General features: G+C 41.3%; 1 protein-coding gene across 1 annotated transcript in view; it reads left to right on the top strand.

The window, feature by feature from the left end:
• Window positions 1-18,494, top strand: part of DENND4A (DENN domain containing 4A) — a 63,159-nt gene that overhangs the window by 13,768 nt on the left and 30,897 nt on the right. The window contains exons 5-13 of the mRNA XM_082198932.1: window positions 3,491-3,660; window positions 4,454-4,695; window positions 5,436-5,502; window positions 9,107-9,165; window positions 9,928-10,072; window positions 11,368-11,543; window positions 14,727-14,827; window positions 17,071-17,289; window positions 17,871-18,016. Of these exons, the coding sequence (XP_082055058.1) occupies window positions 3,491-3,660; window positions 4,454-4,695; window positions 5,436-5,502; window positions 9,107-9,165; window positions 9,928-10,072; window positions 11,368-11,543; window positions 14,727-14,827; window positions 17,071-17,289; window positions 17,871-18,016 (1,325 nt within the window). The remainder of the gene's footprint in view (window positions 1-3,490; window positions 3,661-4,453; window positions 4,696-5,435; window positions 5,503-9,106; window positions 9,166-9,927; window positions 10,073-11,367; window positions 11,544-14,726; window positions 14,828-17,070; window positions 17,290-17,870; window positions 18,017-18,494) is intronic.

The following is an 18,494-nucleotide window of genomic DNA, read 5'->3' as shown; positions in this document are numbered from 1 at the left end:
GCCTGGAGGGACTTCAGAGGTTGCTTATTTATTATATTTTTATTCCATTTTCTGGACCATTCTTGACTTCTAAAGTAGCTCATATTAATGACATTTTAAAAAAATGAGAGACAGGAGCTGTCATCAAGCTTACAAACTAAACAGATGAGATGCAAACAAAGAGAAGGGAAGGGGAGCAGAAGTAAAAGGCAGAGGAGGGAGGTCCAATTTTCAAGGCCAAAATGAAGTGGTGAGCTATACGCGGGCCTTCGTATTCCATGCTGCCCACATTCTTCTTCCCTTGTTGGGGAATTTGACTTGCGGTTACTTTTCATGAAAAGGTTTCTCTTCCCCCACTTCTCTGCGTAGCAAACCACTTTTGGAATTAATGGGAGGTCCAGTAATGGTTATTGATACGGCATAATGGGTGGTCTTTCGTTGCTATGCTTTTGTAAAACAAAATGAGGGGGAATGCACAACCCTGAGTCACTTTAATTGGGATATTTTGGAAGCACACAGGTATATCTGCCAAGTACAGAGGCTCATCCTGTCTCTGGAGCTTGCCTGAGCAAGCCCAGTTAAAATGAACGCAGCATCGCTTAGGAGGCTTTTATCCAGTATGCCTTCTATTGAATAAGCAGAATGAAATGTTGAGTTATTTTGATTTCATTGCTTGGAAATTGGATTGGATTGACTAGAGGAGCTGTGAAACCAGTTCAAGTGGCAATGCTGTCTGTAATAGGACCGATGTGGCTCAGTAGATAGAACAGGGGTTGTCAGTGTGTTTCCCATGGCACAAGTCCTTCTCAGACCATGTTTTTGTTTTTAATTTTCTTTTTTGTTAACTTGCCAACTCATATTCTTCTGCATGTCTGCAGAGTCCACCTAGTATGCAGAGGCTCCAGATTTCTTTCTGAGAGGCCCTGTGTTGCTGCCAAACTTGTAGGAACCTGAGTTCAGTATTAGTAGGAGCAAGTGGGGACTTGCAACAGTCCTCAGCCCTAAAAGGAGTATTCCTATTCAGGACTTTTGGCATTCTGGAAAAGGATCCTCAATGATCTCTTCAGGGCTTGCAGAAAGCTAGAAGGAAGGATTCAGGAGCATAAAGGGAGAAAGGACACCTTTTAATTTCTTCCCATTTGAAAATGTCTCCTCGTGGCTGGCCCTGCCATAGGACAGAGTTCAAAATATACGAATAAGCCACTTCAAAATGATGTATATATCATTCAACACATCTCACAAAATATACAAGTAACTACAAGTTGTTATATGCATCAGAGTCAAATAAAGAATCAAACAAATCAATGAATAGCGAGGAACACCAAGCCGTCTCTCAAAGGAAGCCGTTTCACAAAAGTCTCAAAGGAAGACATCTCTCTGAAGACTCAAAAGGACAGTATATCAAGCATAGTTCAACTGTTTCAGAATAAAGTCTTCATCAGCGAATAATGAAATATTCATACTAGTGGGGAATCATGCTAGTGGATCAGTGATCACTGGATAGTGTAGCTGCAACACAGGGGTTTGTGTTTGTTCATAGGGCAGAATTCAACAGCCACCTCAGGTGGCAGATGTTGGTAGGGGCAGGGAATGTGGCAACATGTTGGAGGATTGAGCTTTGGACACCCCACAGCCAGCCCCATACTCCCTAAGCTAGCCTGCTGGCCTCAGATGTGGTGGAGGATGCTTTGTGTTTGAAGTAATATTCAGCTGCTGGCCTGGTTGGTACATAGAATGGGGGAAAGGGCATCGTTGTGTTTCTTGCCTCAGGCAGCAAAACTTATTGGGTCAACCTTGCTTCTCCTATTGTGTTATGTAGTGCTAAAGGACATAGTCTTAGGACTGCCAGCCAGCCCCAAACATGAGAGTATTAATGCTAATATACCAAAAGAAAATGTTTCCGTTCTTTCCTGCCTCCTTGTAACCTTGTGATACACACCTGCCACCTCACCCCCTTTACTCCAAGCCAAGGATACTATAAGCCAGGGGTCAGTAAACTTTTTCAGCAGGGGGCCGGTCCACTGTCCCTCAGACCTTGTGGGGGACCGGACTATATTTTTTGGGGGGAAATGAACAAATTCCTATGCCCCACAAATAACCCAGAGATGCATTTTAAATAAAAGCACACATTCTATTCATGTAAAAACACCAGGCAGGCCCCACAAATAACCCAGAGGTGCATTTTAAATAAAAGCACACATTCTACTAATGTAAAAATATGCTGATTCCTGGACCGTCCACGGGCCAGATTTAGAAGGCAGTTGGGCCGGATCTGGCCCCTGGGCCTTAGTTTGCCCACCCATGCTATAAGCTATTTGGCAAATTCCCTCTATTTAGATTCCTTTCCCACCCCACCCACCTAACAGACTTGCAACCTTCTGTGTCTCAACTATCCTCTATGTTTTATAAGTCTTGAAAGCCACTGTGTGTTGGCCCCCATCCAGCTGTTTGTTGCTGTTTTTAAAGTATTTTTCTTTTATAAACTAATATTCCTGGGAGCATGAAGAAGCTATTATCTTTCTTTCTTTCTTTCTTTCTTTCTTTCTTTCTTTAGCTAGCTAGCTAGCTAGCAGCCCTGTTTTCCTTTCAAATGGATAGGCATTGGACCACCCAAGTTTGGTATTAGAAGGGATGGTGATAATGCAGAAATTATACATGTCAAAACAAGAAACAGTGAAACTGTAGTCCTAAAAGACACAAAAAAATTCCAAATACGAATCAAGCAACATCATTAAAAACTGGATTGCACTCCACAGCCCAAAGCTTTCCTGAATAAAGTGTTTATTTTACATTCTCACTGGATCATTTGATGATGGCTAAGGACGATATTCCTTAATTTGTCAACAAGGTCAGAAATAAATGAGGTATATTGAAATTACCTCAAGCAAAATTTTGTATTGAAAGATATCAACAGTGGATAGATGGCAGTTTGACAATATAAGAGCTTTGTATCTTGAGCTTTGAATCTTGATAGATGGCAGTTTGACAATCTTGAGCTTTGAATTTTCCTTATTTGCTCTAATTGGGGCAATTTAAATTTCTGCTGTGTTGCTTGATTTAAAAGATGAAGGGTTTTTAATAATTTTTTGTATATTTTTGGAATGCTCAATATGGTGCTAATGTTCAATTGAGACCTTAATTCCTTATTAGACTGATACGTGTAGTTTTTCTTTAATTTTGTGGTGTTGGCCTTCATGATTTTTCAGGAGTATGGTTAAACTGGATCTCATGTGACTTGGAAGTAAATACCATAGAATTAAATGGTCTTATTCCCAAGTAAATGTGTGTAGGATTGTGCCCTTAGCTGGAAGTAAGACCTGTTTAATTCAGACTTGTTTGTGAGTAGGCATGCAAAGGATTGCATTTGTTGTGCAGGGAAGCATAGAAATTGGGGAAATAAACTCTTAGCATGCTTCTTAATAGTTCGGTGTGTTACATAAGGAATGGTTTTTCTGGTATGCTCAGTGGTATGCTTCAGGTCTATCAGCAATATAAAAAATTGTTTCTCCAGGTCTAATATGCAGATATCCAGAAGACGACTACGATTCATTTCCCTTACCGGAATCAGTACCTCTTTTTTGCCTCCCAATGGGGGCAACAATTGAATGTTGGCCGTCTAATAGCAAGTATCCCCTCCCAGTGTTTTCTACATTTGTACTAACTGGAGCTTCAGCTGAAAAGGTAAGGATAAGTTTGTCAACAAGTATAATTTTCAAGTACAGCTTGTTCTTTTATTTTATTTTGTTGTTGTTGTTCTTTCATTTTTCTGAGTTTGAGGAATTCATCAGAAAATGTTTGAAAGCTTGAAAATTCTTCCTGCTATAACTTCACATGATGATTAATGCTAGACTTAAACTGATTTGGTCATCATTCCTTCTTCATGAGGAGCACTGGAAGCTGTAGTTCTGTGATGGGGAGGTGGGATCTAACAGAGCAGGGTCAGCTCCAGGACTGAGGGGCCCCAGGCAAAGAGACCTTGGGAGGCCCCCTCCTCTCTTGGTAGAACAGAATGGGCTTACTTGGCAACAATGCTGTGTTGGGTGGATGGAGACAAGATTTACATCTCCCATAATGTCCCTCAGCAAAATACTTTGGAGGCATTGGGATAAATTATAATGGCCACTAGACCTTAAGTGCCATATCTGATGTGGCATGAATTGCCCCGCATTATGCCACCTGCCCAGTAACACATTGCAACCCAGCTATTGAGACATACATTTTAAGAAGTTGTTCATTAACCTTAAACTGCTTATAGTGCTGCATGCATGCACAAAACAACTTTTTATTGCACTTTTATGTTCATATTTAGTTCTCTGAGTTGCTTAAATTGTTTTCATAATATTTCAAGAAGTGCAGTACATTAAAGTAAAGCTATTTGAGAAATGTACATATTCTGGAGTCCTTTGCCTTTGGTCTGAAGCAAACGCATGGAGAACAAGCATGTTCATTAAATCACATATTTTGTTATTTGCAGGTCTATGGTGCTGCGATACAGTTCTATGAAACCTATTCTGAAGAGAATCTCACAGAAAAGCAGAAATATCAGTTGGATTTAGTGGCTACTCCTGATGGGAAGTCTGCTAGCTCCAAAACAGTCCAGACGAATAAATGCATCTGCCTTCTTTCTCACTGGCCATTCTTCGATGCTTTCAAGAAATTTCTTACTTTTCTATATCGTTATTCCATCTCTGGTCCACATGTCCTGCCCATTGAGAAGTAAGTTCTGTAGGATAGTTTGTCCATTTCACATCAGTGCTATTGTAGAACAATTTTATTAATTGAGACTGGCCACTGGTCACAGCTGAGAGTGCATTCTGCCTAGCCAGCAGCCAGCTGGCCTCCCTGCCTCTCATTGCTAGCTTGAGTCGGACATTGCACCAAACCTGTTTTAAGTAATCTTAACTATGGGTATATAATGGGGATATAATGGGGATATAATGCCAAATCATGATTTGATGATACAGGAACAAACTTGGAATAAGAAGATACTCCCAACAAGAAACTTCCTGAGTGGGGCAGAGTCACTATGCTTGTTTCTCAGCAGGTGGGTCATTGCTTACTGGGAAGTGGGTGAGCAAGGCAGTGGTGAGGTCCGTGCAGTGCAAATGCACCAGCAGATCCAATCTGGTGGTGCGTTGCACCCCACCAACCTCTCTGTCACCTCTTCTCTCTTGCTAATCAGTAGTGACCCACCTGCTGGAAAGCTAGCAGAGCTACTTCTGTTCCCAGCAGGTTGCTAAATTGTTCCCCATAGCTTGCCCCTACTCTTTGTGCCTCCATGGAACACACAGGTCATTATGGAAAACTCTGCACTGATTTAAACAAACACAATTGAATAGAGCCTATCTGCTAAAAAATGTTTTAATGCTTTTTGTATGCTGGATGTACACTGGCATCCTGTATTCCGTAAACGGATTAAATTTATTAAGCTGAAATAATTATTTCTTCTTTCACAGGCATATTTCCCACTTTATGCACAAAGTTCCTTTTCCATCCCCTCAGAGGCCAAGAATTTTAGTCCAGGCAAGTGTAAATTTGCCCTTTACTGTCCACATGTTGTTCTAGTTTCAGCAGGTTCATGCATGTATATGCATCACTAGATTACATGAAGGTTTTACAGGTGATTGTGTAAAACTCATTCAGTTGAAAAGCAATATGCCAGTGGCCCAATGGGTCAGTGCGTCTTGCTGTTAAGGTTGGTGGTTTGAGCTCATCCAGGTACGGCTGTGGGCAGGATTCCTGCATTGCAGGGAGTTGGACTAGATGACCCTTGGGTTTCCTTCCAACTCTACAATTCTCTGATTCTCTGAGATGAATGTTTGATCTGTGATGGCTCATTCATACAGTGGTGCCCCGCAAGACGAATGCCTTGCAAGACGGAAAACTCGCTAGACGAAAGAGTTTTCCGTTTTGGAGGTGCTTCGCAAAACGAATCTCCTATGGGCTTGCTTCGCAAGACGAAAATGTCTTGCGAGTTCCTGCGTTTTTTTTCCTCCCCCCCTTTTTCTAAGCCGCTTATCTAATAAGCCAATAAGCCGCTAAAAGCCGCTAGTAGCACTAATCCACTAATCCGTCAATGGGCTTGCTTTGCAAGACGAAAAAACCGCTAGACGAAGAGACTCACAGAACGGATTCTTTTCGTCTTGCGAGGCACCACTGTATATGCAATTCATTGTTGGTTGTTGCACCATTTAATGTTTAAGTGATATGTGTGAACCATATATATGTATTTTGCTTTTGCTTTTTTGTATTTGTATATAATTCTTATTGTTGATAATATTTTGCATTCATATATTATCGTTGCTAGCCACCCTACATTTCTTGTGCGGAAAGGTAGAGTATAAATTTACCATATTTTCCAGCGTATAAGACGACTGGGCGTATAAGACGACCCCCCAACTTTTCCAGTTAAAATATAGAGTTTGGGATATACTCGCCGTATAAGACTACCCCTCTTCCAACGCACACCAAATAAAAATTTTAAAAAACGATCTCCAGTCCGGCTCGGAAATCCGCTCCACTTTCCAGTGGCTGGGGGCTTCTGGGCCAATTTTCAAGCATATTTCTGCTTCATCTAGAGAGCTTGGTGTCCTCTGATTTAATTTGCTGTCATTTTATCCTTTGGTGGGGAGTTGCTGCAGGAGCTGCTGCTGTAGCTGGCATACAAGACGACCCATGACTTTTGAGAAAATTTTCCTGGGTTAAAAAGTAGTCTTATACGCCAGAAAATACAGTAAATAATAATAAAAATAGATAAGCCAGCACATAGTGCTGGCATCTTTTTATTACATAATAGTTGTAGAGCAGAGATGGGGAACTTGTGGCCCCCCAACTGTTGTTGGACTCCAGCTCCCATCAGTGGCTAGGGAAACCCAGCCAGATAGATGGGGCATAAATAATAAATTATTTTTGTTATTATCTCTGACCACTGACAATGCTGGCTGGGTCTGATGGGGTTTGGAGTTCCACAGTGGTTGGAGGGTCACAGCTTCCCCATCTTTGCTGTTGAGATAAAGTTGAAGAGGTAAAGTTGAGAAAATTCTAAACTCAAGCACCCACCTGTGTGCAGCTGTGATGTTACTCCCCTTTCTGTACCAAATAACCTAAACTTCTGAGGGCTGTTTCTTGTGTGTTAAGATCTAGAGAAGGTCCTGCATCCTTTTCTTCGATGCCAGTTAAAATCCTGGTTAAGGGGCACAGTGTTGTATTTTCATGTGTAGAGATCTTTTTCAAATTGCCAACTCGTGATTTATAGCCACAAGAGCAGCTGTATATTTAAGGAAGCAGACTTTTACAGCATGAACATTCTATTTGTCATTAAATCAAGACAATTTTGTCCTTTTGGCATGGAATTTGACATGCTGAATCTACCTGGTGAGAGGGTATCCTCTGGACAATTGGTGGGGAGGCAGCAACAGAAAAGAGTTGCTGAGCTTTTGCAACAATATGCTCTGAATGCATATTGTTTGGCAGTCATTTTTCTTCCCTGCTCAAAAGTTACGTATCCCTTTGCCAGCTTAATCATGTCAAGGATTCAAGGCTATTGCAGGGGTCTGCCCTTACTGGATTCATTAAAATCGATTATACAGATCTGCCACCACAGTATCTTTGGTCTTGATCCTGGTATTTCATTTGGGGTCAGGTGGAACAAATGTGAGGTTTCTATATAGATTGAATTTTGTTGGTCATGTGCCAAGTTGTATGTGTATTTATTTTTGTTGTTGGTTTAAGAGATCTACCCTTGTTGTATTTGTATGTACAGTGGTGCCTCGCAAGACGAAATTAATCCGTTCCGCGAGTATCTTCGTCTAGCGGTTTTTTCGTCTTGCGAAGCAACCCTATTAGCGGCTTAGCAGATTAGCGCTATTAGCGGTTTAGCGGCTATTAAAGGCTTAGCGGCTTAGCTGCTAAAAGGCTATTAAAGGCTTAGCGGCTTAGAAAAAGGGGGGGAAGCGGAAAAAAATCTCAAGACTCGCAAGACATTTTCGTCTTGCGAAGCAAGCCCATAGGGAAATTCGTCCTGCGAAGCGCATTGAAAAACGGAAAACCCTTTCGTCTAGCGGGTTTTCTGTCTTGCGAGGCATTTGTCTTGCGGGGCACCACTGTATATTTTGGAATACTCAGTAAATAATGATATTCACAATTTTTTAAAAATCTATTGTGTGCTCCAAAATTTAAGAGGTGTCAGTAGGCCATACTTGATGCAATGTAGGAGGTTGGTGTGGTCTGCAGTTTTTCAAAGTGTTCATACCAGCCAGGGTGGGGGCAGTTAAAAACTGCAGCATTGTGGGAAGAAGGTACCATAAATCTTCTCCACTGAGTATTTCCTCCATTAAAACCCCACCACCACCAACTAAAGCTGCTGCTTGATTCTATGCTATTTTATACCTGACAAGAGAAAGTGGATTTACACAGAAGCAAACTTGCAAGCGAGCACAATATGTAAGGCTATAGAATGCATTTATTGGTTACAGAGCCTGAAAGTTAATTTGCTATTTGTTTGCCACTCAGTGCATGAGTGTATATGTGAACTCTTAACCCTTCTCTTAAAAGGAGAAGTTTTTCTGTCTTATAATTCTGATGCTTTTGTGGGCTTCCTTAAGCGTGTTTTTGAAGAAATCTTTGGGAAGATGATACCTATATTAAATAATTTAGCTAGCTTGCAAGTAAACAGACCAGTGCTAGGTTAAACTGCCTGAGACTTTGAAGTTGAGCCATAACCTCTTTTTCAATTGAAGCTTTCTTAAAAAATATTAACATTAAGGGTATGCATACTTTAAAACCAGCTTGCTATGGATGGGACAACAGTATTAATTCTGCGAGGGTAATTGATGTTTACTAAAATAGTACATAGTTAAGACTGTTAGACCTGTCAACAGTGTTTTCCAAATATATGGTGAAGTCTTTATTTTTTGTCTAAATGAAATAAATAGTAGGGATACCTTCTATGAACTAATGACTATTTCCTGTGTATACTGTTACTTTTTTCATGTATGGTTTAGAAGTCCAATACCAGACCATGATCTGAAATTGCTTCTTTTCTTAAGCTTTTCTTTAGTAATGTATTATTTGATGTCTAAAATATCATGTAAATATAAAAATCTACTTTTATGTTATGTTTTTATAGCTGTCGCCTCATGACAGTCTGATTCTTAGTCAGCCCATATCATCACCTCTACAACTGAGGCAAGTAAAAATAACATTTTAAAAGTAATGCATTATCTGAAGGATGGGAAGAGGGGTTGATTGAAAAATTATTGATGGTGAGACAAGAAGACGATATAAATATTTGGAGTAATAGAAATGAGTTTCTTCCCTTGTTTCTTTAACATTTTGCTGAAAAACACTGAAAGTTTTTGAAATACTTTTTTTCAATAATTTAGTGAGAACTAATTCACTAGGAACTATAAACAGCTTGTCCCATCTTGTTTCTGCTGCCCTTCAATTCATCACAATAACTTTCTCCTGTTGTGTACTGTACTACAATGCATGTAGAGAAGAAAGGAAGACTTGTGGCAGTGCTAAATCCAAAACGTCTGCTTTTCTGTATTTTCAGCTCTGTGTTATTCTTACATTACTTGCAATAATTATTTAATAGCCACTGTGGTTTTAGGGCCAAAGTAACCAACCTTCCTGATGATTTGAACTACAGCTCCCATCAACCCCATCCAGCATGGTTAGCGGACAGGGGGGTGGGAGCTGTACTCCACAGCATTTGGAAATGCGCCATGTTGACCGTCCTTCAGTTAGGCTGTTGGACTTAAACCATAGGGTCTTGGATTCAAATCCTTGCTGAGCTGCAGGGCTGAATAGTGGAGGACCTTGCGCTAGTAAAATGGTGCTGACGTATTGTGTTGTGGTAAAGACAAAATAGCACCTGGGAGGCAGGGTAGCATTGTAATCAATAAATAATATTTATCAGTACATTTTATTGTCTTTGTCTGACAGTGGTGGCAAGTTTTCTGCTCTTCTGCAGAACCTTGGACCAGAGAATGCAGTAACTCTCCTTGTATTTGCGGTGACGGAGCATAAAATCCTTATCCATTCTTTACGACCGTCAGTCCTTACCAGTGTAACAGAAGCACTTGTCTCTGTAAGTAGCATTTGTTTTTATCCAGTTAAATGGCTATAGGGTGTCCTGGTCCTAGGAACTTAATACTTTCCCCGGTATTTATTAGTAACATTCCCTATTTGCTCAAGTGTAAAATGAACTGGTATGTATCTTTTATCTTTGCCACAATGACCAGGATCCACAGCTGCATAGAAATGGTTCTATGGACCCAGGGGCTTTAGACTGTTTTTGCTTGAACACCAGCTGCATGTCAAACCGAGGGGGTGTTTCAAACGCTGTTTATCACACAGCATGAAGGTCAATTGTTCAAAGAAATAAAGTCAAAAATTCCTCTGAGCTAGCACAAGCCCCATGCATAAGGCTTTGTCATCCTTTGGGTCCTGGCCTCTGCTCCGTGCAGGGGGTCATGTGTTAAATATTTAGCTTTTTTTCGTGGTGGTGGTGGGTGTTTTTTTTTAACCTTCCAATGATGTTTATGCAGATGGGCTGCTGCGAGTGTTTGCCATCTTCATCTCTGTGTCCCGTTGCTTGCTTCTTACCCAGTTTTAGATTGCTGTAACAATCCTTGGGCATAGTCCTTCAGGAAGTTATTCTGTACAAGTTCCATTGAAGTAAATCAGAGTCCTCTCCCATTCATTTCAACAGGGCTTGCACAGGAAAGCTCCCTGAAGGCAGTGGTCCATTAGGGCGAATGGGGCACAGCCCTTCTAACCTCAGTGTGCAGTGATTTGTGTCACATCTGTAAATGTTTTGTACACTGCAGTGGGGGAAGGGCCCTGGGGAGCTGCTGCCTGTCAATTTAGACAGTGCAGAGCTAGGCAGACCCATTGGTCTGATTCAGTATAAGACTGCTTCCTCTATTCCTGTACCCCTCTCCCCTCCCTATACATAAGAAAGTAAGTAAGAGGGTGGCACTGACTGTCAGCATTCCTCCTACTTACTCTCAGTGTTGCCTTTGTACAACTCATCAGTGAAGAGGTTGGGAATGGCACGAGAGTTAGTTGGCTGCCTATCATTGGCTCTGGGCTCCACCTACTGTTTGGGCTCCCGGCTTTCCACCCTACCCATCCCAATGTGCCCCAGCCATCACTGCTTGGAGGATTGTCCCTTTGTCTGTCTCCTAGTAGTGAGCATTTTAAAGTATAGGAGTTGCTGCATTTTCCCTACAGCATTGCACTGACATTAATTGAAATCTGCAGGGAATGTTCACGGTGAAAGTGCTTCATATGTGGAAAATGGTCTGTGATTGTTATCTTAACTTGAAGCACAATTGTTTGCTTATATCCAATGCATACATTCTTTTCTCTTTTTTAAAGATGATATTTCCTTTCCACTGGCCCTGCCCGTACATTCCTCTCTGCCCTCTAGCCCTGGCAGATGTTTTGAGTGCGCCGTGTCCATTCATAGTAGGAATTGACTCAAGATACTTTGATCTCTATGACCCTCCACCAGATGTTAGCTGCGTTGACCTAGATACAAACACCATTTCACAGTAAGCATTGAGAACTTTTCTGTATGATTTTGTAATAGTTCAGCAGAAGGCACAGTGGTGAATTTTTGTTTCCTACCTCATCTAGTTCTGCTTACCAGAAACTGCAAGTCCTTTCACATTTGCATCACTTGATTACACAGCACCGGATGACTTGCAGCTGAACTTGTGATCTGATTCCTCTGAAAATCATTGTGTCAGAGGTGATGATCTATGGCATTAAATTTATGATGGCTCATTGAGGCATACAAGTCACACTTAATGGTTATGGTTACCTAGCATGTATATAGTGCATTTCAAGTGTCTACGTGTATTTTATCTCAGGGACCCTTACAATAGCCCAGTAATGTAAACCAGTACAGTAATACCTTCATACTGGGCCTGAGGCTGGGAGTATAAAGCCATGTATTGAGCTCCACACATTCCAGCTGTTGATTCACCTGTTTTATCACTATACCAGCTACAATGGTGCTACAGTTATGAAGGAATAAGCTTGCAAGTGCAGACTAACCTTGTCACCCTAAGGTTTTTTTCTCGCACTTCCTTGCTGTAGAAATCATGTGTTAGTAGATCACACAGACAAATTGGGTACCTCAGCACTTTGACTTTGCCAGTACATGAAACACATTCTAAGTAATTTGCAAATAATCTCACTAATCCTCATAGTACTGTGGAAAGCAGTTAGCTTTCCTAAAAACAATACTTAAAGCTCATGTGAACAAAGGATGCTTCTTAAAGACCACACAATCTGAAAGCAGAACTGAGATTAGTTTTCTGCAGTTCTTGGTGGTCTAGACTTTGCAGTCTTCCTTAGCAGGGAAGAGTACAGAGGAAATGTGTTTGTAAAATAAAGGAAACAGATTTCATGGGCAAGTTCCAGTGTTGTTACTAATTTAACTGCTCTCAACTTGCAATTCTCTTGGAGTATATAAACATCTCACTGATGACTTGAGAAGGGGGAACTTGTACCATCTTTAATCAAGGACATGGAATTAAGCGAGCATTTCTGCATCATTCGTCAAAAGTGAATGTCAAAAGTGAGTGGGTACCTTGGTTCTCAAATTTAATCCATTCCGGAAGTCCATTCCAAAACCAAAGTGTTCCAAAACTAAAGCATGCTTTCCCATAGAAAGTAATGCAAAATGGATTAATCTGTTCCACACTTTTAAAAACAACCCCTAAAACAGCAATTTAACATGAATTTTACTATATAACGAGACCATTGATCCATAAAATGAAAGCAATAAACAATGTACTGCAGTCACACAATCAATCAGTAGCTGAACTGGGTTCCACACAGTCACAAAAATAAAACATAAAAACCACAAAAACAAAAACGCAAAATAAATAGCAAAAACAGACAGACCTCAGCGTAACACTCGAAACAGAAGTGTGGCACTCAAAATGGAGCAGATTTGGCTTCCAAAAAAAGTTCACAAACCAGAACATTTACTTCCAGGCTTACGGTTCCAAGTTGAGTACCAAGGCATTTGAGAACCAAGGTACCACTGCATAAGCCTTATATAACTGATTTCCCTTAAAGTACGGGTGAGGAATTAGCGGGCTTCCAAATGTTGTTGGACCCCAGGTCCCAATGTCTTTGGCCATTGACCATGTTGACTGGGGCTTATGGGAGCTGGAGTCCAACAAAATTTGAAGGGCCACTGGCTCCCCTGACTGTTGCCTTAAAGGATCTTGAGAACTTTTGTTGGGTGAAGAATCACTGAAATGCTCACCAAGAGTTGGGTATAGAGCAGGCCACAACTTTCCCATTATTTAGCAGAGAAGAGATGGACAAGACAGTTGTTGCCGACAGTCCATATTCTCCACCCACCTTACTGCTGGCTAACCCTGAGGGGAAAGAGTGGCCATTCTGAGAACAGAATGCTGGACTCACCACCTGGTCCTTGTTGTTGTGCAGTTTCTTGAGTTCCTTTTATGGCCTCCCCAGAATGGTTTGTGGGGAGCCTGCCTTTCCTTATCCCTGCACCAGTTGTGACATTAATTCACCATCAGTGCCAAAAGCAACTGCTTGCAAACCTTTGCTTGGAGAAAAGTGAACTCTTGCCCCCTGCTTGATCAGTCTAGGAGGGAAGTTCAGTTACTTCCTGGCCCTGTCATCTTAAGTTCATGGCAAAATTTATGTAGCTGTATTGCAAGAAACCCTAATGAGACCAGGCAGAGCATTACTATAAACCAGCTACGGCTAGATAGCCACAGCAGTTGCATATAGGAGAAAAGTAACAAACTAAGCTGCTTTTTGGGCTCCTCTCGCCTATATTAGGCAGGAACAGGGCTGTTTCTACTCCAGTTCACCACCCACATGAGCTGCCCTCTTCCCAGCCACTGTGATTGGCCAAATTGTGGGGCTAGGAGAAAAGCAACCCAGCTCATTCACAGCCAGTCATTCTGTTCACCACCAAAGCTCCAATGCCCCTGCCTGAGGCACAGCCTAGTCATTATGCTGTAGTGGTGTCCAAACTTTTTTCAAAGAGGGCCAGATTTGATGAAGTGAAGGGCCATGAGGGCCGACCAAAGGGCCAAGCAAAGTTGATTGAAGTTGTTGGGCCACAGGGGCCGGATTAAACCGAACACCGGCGGGCTGGATTAGGCCCCCAAGATGGACTTTAGACATGCCTGCTGTAGAACAATTGCAGTTTAAAAAGGAGAGCAGGAGTGGTTGTTTAACTTTACTCATGTCCAAACCAAAATATTAGTAAGCTGTTATGAGTGTGCCATACAGGTGTCAGGGTATCAGATATTTAGGACTCTCACATGCTTCAAGGAAATACTGAAACGAAACTATCAGCCGAGGCAACAAGGCTGGGAATTGAGAGATGAGAAGCTGAATCAATTAGTATGGAAGCAGAGGACCAGATAAGATTTTAAATATTAATAGAAACAAACAGCATGTTGGGTGCTTCCCACAGAAAGAAGTGAGGGGGAGGGAAATCATGCTTGCAAGGTTTCCAACAGCAACAGAGGAGAGCAGAAGCTTGAATAATCCGAGTGCAGTGAAGGACACTTTGCCAGATGTCATCTTTTCACAAGCATATTTAAAAATACACTGCTATCTATAAATAAAGATTTCCATACCTAGATAACCGTTTATGTGTACACTTTTTAGCTGTTGCTTTGTATTTTCAAAATACCATGTTTTGCATAATACCTCTGTTTTTATTCCAGACCAGGAGATAAGAGAAATATTGCATGGAAGATCTTACCAAAGAAACCCTGTAAAAACCTGATGAACACTCTAAATAACTTGTATCAGCAGCTAGCAGAATGTAAGTGGGGGAAATGACACAGAGATTGGCATATGCAGTGGCTTGTTGTAGTTGTTCATGCTTTAAGATGGTTAAGCTGTTGTGCTACTTAGCAGGAGTGGACTTCAGGGAATCCAGTGAAAAAGCTGTCTTTGAAGAGGGGAGAAACATATGGTGTTCCTTATTCTATGCAGATGGAACAGATAGTGATTTGGGAAAGGACCGTAGCTCAGTTTAGCGCTCAACCAGCCATCCTTGCCTAGAGGAACCCAGACAAAATCACAATAGGTTTTTCATTATTTTGAAATTTTCCAATGATTTTTGACAAAATTAGACTAAGAGACTTGTGGCATCTTAAATGCTAAACAAATCATTATGCCATAATAAATCTGTTAGTCTTTAAAGTCCCACAAAAGTCTGTTGCAGCACAAATAACAAACAAGGCTACCTTTCTGGAACTTCTGTGAATTACTGTTTAATAGGTTGCATAAATGTTAAGTATTTGAAAAGCTGGGCTTGTTAAAATGTCCAGCTTTGAAAATCAAATAAAAATTATTTACAAATATTAAAAATGTCATGTGTCTGACACCTTTTTATTCACCCAGGCATTTAAATTGTACTTTAAATACATTCTGTTTTATACTACCTCTGCTACAATGAACATTTTGCTACTTTATATTTTATTTTTGTTTCTTATTTATTGATAAACATAAATAAACACATTTAGAAAGCCAGTATGGTGTACTGGTCAAAGTGCTGGACTAGTACCAGAGGGACCACATTTGAAATCCCTATTCAGCCGTGAAGCTCCCTGGGTGACCTTGGGCTGGTTGATATCTGTCAGCCTGACCTACCGTACTTCACAGGGACAATGTGGTGATAAAATTGGGGGAGGGGAGAACCATGTACCCAGTTTTTGTTGTTTTGGAGGAACTATAACATATTGATATAATAGATAAATTCATAAGATCTGTTAGACTCTTGCTCAGAGCAGAGGTATCTACAGTGGTTTCCTTTATTAAAAATGTTATTTCTCTTGAGCCCTTTATTATTCCATTGAGGTGATATAAGTGTGCATCAAGAGCCACATGCAAATTCCACTGAAATAACCAGGAGTCACACAGGAGCAGTCCTTAGCAGATTTCACCCCGAGGGCTTAAGCTATATCACTAACTGATGTATGCATTTCAAAAGCTTACATAAATTGTCTTTTTCTATGTGCATATCACTGTGTTTTCACCCAGACTAATTCTGCCATAGTTTCCATAGCGACGCCTTTTCTGCAAAAAGTAAATGTGCTTGTCTGAGTCTTTTGTCTATCTTGGAGACTAGTGATTTGCATCCTTTTCTGCCATAGCTAATAGCTGTATCCCACTATTTAAACCAGATCTAGGGAACTAGTGATGAGGCCACCAGTAAGATGGGATATTAGTATTGCCAAACCTCCCTCCTGGTTGCTCTGCATTCCCTACCTTATGCTTGCTTCCTCTGTGTCTCTCCCTTCTGCTTTCCCAGCCTCTCTTAGTACCATTGGTTGATGTGCTCTGGTGTCAGGGTGGGCCATGTTAGCCTGGCAGCTGTTCTAATGTCACAGAGAGGCTGTCCAGACAGCCAATATAAGTGTTTGGTAGTCATTGGGGATGGTAGGATATGCATTCTTTGGTGTCTCAGTTCTTGAAGCAAAATTAAACTTGCCTCCATTTGTGACTGTATGCTACGCGCTTCTGAATAACACATTGAGGATGCAAATACAGTGGTGCCCTGCAAGACGAATGCCTCGCAAGACGGAAAACTCGCTAGACGAAAGAGTTTTCCGTTTTGGAGGTGCTTCGCAAAACAAATCTCCTATGGGCTTGCTTCGCAAGACGAAAATGTCTTGCGAGTTCCTGCGGGTTTTCCCCCTCCCCCCCTTTTCCAAGCCGCTAAGCCGCCTGTCAGCTGATCCGATAAGCTGATAAGCCGCTAAAAGCTGCTAATAGCGCTAATAGTGCTAATCCACTAATCCGTCAATGGGCTTGCTTCGCAAGACGAAAAAACCGCTAGACGAAGAGAATCACAGAATGGATTCTTTTTGTCTTGCGAGGCACCACTGTAAGTTTATTGGTCTTGAATCATCTTGACAGAAAGAGACAGACAATGCTTGCCACTTATAAGTAGCATAAGTAACTTAGCAAGGTGGGATAATGAAGTAAGCCCTGTGGAGCAGAAAGGAAATGCTAACTCAATACTGGGAATGTTTTCATATTTCGTCCTTTTATTCACAGTGCAGCAAAGACCAAGAGATGACGCACTGATGGAGCTGGCTATGAATGACTATGATTTCCATTCAGGGGAGAAGCTGCATCTGTTAGATGTGGAAATCCAGGAGGCGTTTCTCTGTTTCATGGCCTCTATCCTAAAAGGTTACAGGTCATATCTAAGACCCATTACCCAAGCACCTTCTGAAACAGCAACAGATGCAAGTTCCTTATTTGAGCTGCAAGGTAAAGGAGCAGACTGTTATACCTTCCTCCAGTTTGTAGCTTGGTTTAAATGACTGGCAAGGGGGAAGCTGTAAAGGGATTGCATCCAACTAAGTTTTACTCAGAGTAGACCCATTGAAAGTAACACTTAGTTGAATTGCAGGTGTTTAAACAGGTTGGATGGCCTTCTGTCACAGATTCTTTAGCTGTGATTCCTGCATTGTAGAGGGTTGGACTAGATGACCCTTCCAGCCCCATAATTCTATGACTCTGTGAATGCATGCCTGTCTGTTTTAGGCCCAGGCAGTATTTCAGTATCTTCCTGCAGTTCATTTAACATCCCTTGGAATTCCTACCATGGTTTCACCTAGGCTTAAGTACTTAAGCTTTAGGCTAAATTCAGTGTCTAGTTTTTGGAGGTTTTTCAACATGACATTCAGACTTTGAGTTTCTTGCACTTTTGTGGCTCCTGATGATGGTAGCAGGGACCCCATATGGAATGTTTATTTAATTTCCTTTTCTTAGTGGAGTATATGTTCTTTGCTTTCCCTGCCAACCACGTTTATAACATCAAATGTTGGGTTTTTGTTTTAACTTTATAGGGTTCTTAAAAAGCCGTGACCGTTCACATCAGAAGTTTTACACTATGATGACCAAGACACAAATGTTCATTCGCTTCATTGAAGAATGCTCCTTTGTCAGTGATAAAGATGCAAGTCTTGCATTTTTTGATGACTGTGTAAATAAAGTAAGTGTGGCTGACATACTTCTCCATTGAACCATGTCTGACAACACACACACTGCTAACATAGGATTTGGCAACTCTAGGTAATTTAGAGTGGCTCTCATGGCCCCACACTGCCCACTGTTGCTGATGGGAGTTGTGGATCAGCAGCATTTGGAGAGCACGATGTTGGCAAAGACTGATCTAATTGGCTCTGATACCAAAGAGTTTATTAAATCTGTCAGTGTCCATATAGTTGACATCTTCACAGCTGACACTCAGTCTGGCATTAATGTGCCCCTAAAATTTCTGGAAACTGCAAAACGTTCTGAAGATGGTGGCTTTTGCTTTTTTGCAGGTGTACCCTTGACTTAATTGTTGCAACATAAAGTGCATGTCACACACCTGAGAGAAAATGAGCAACTATGGAAATTGGCCATTTCTTTCCTGCCATATGCTAGAAAGATGGCCAGCTCAAGTGCCATTTTATTGATTATAGACA

This window comes from Podarcis vaucheri (genome assembly GCF_965113315.1).
Source record: "Podarcis vaucheri genome assembly, chromosome: 14".
In the NCBI taxonomy this organism is placed as follows: domain Eukaryota; kingdom Metazoa; phylum Chordata; class Lepidosauria; order Squamata; family Lacertidae; genus Podarcis; species Podarcis vaucheri.
Note: the sequence above shows the minus strand (reverse complement) of the source record. Positions and strands in the feature narration are given on the sequence as shown.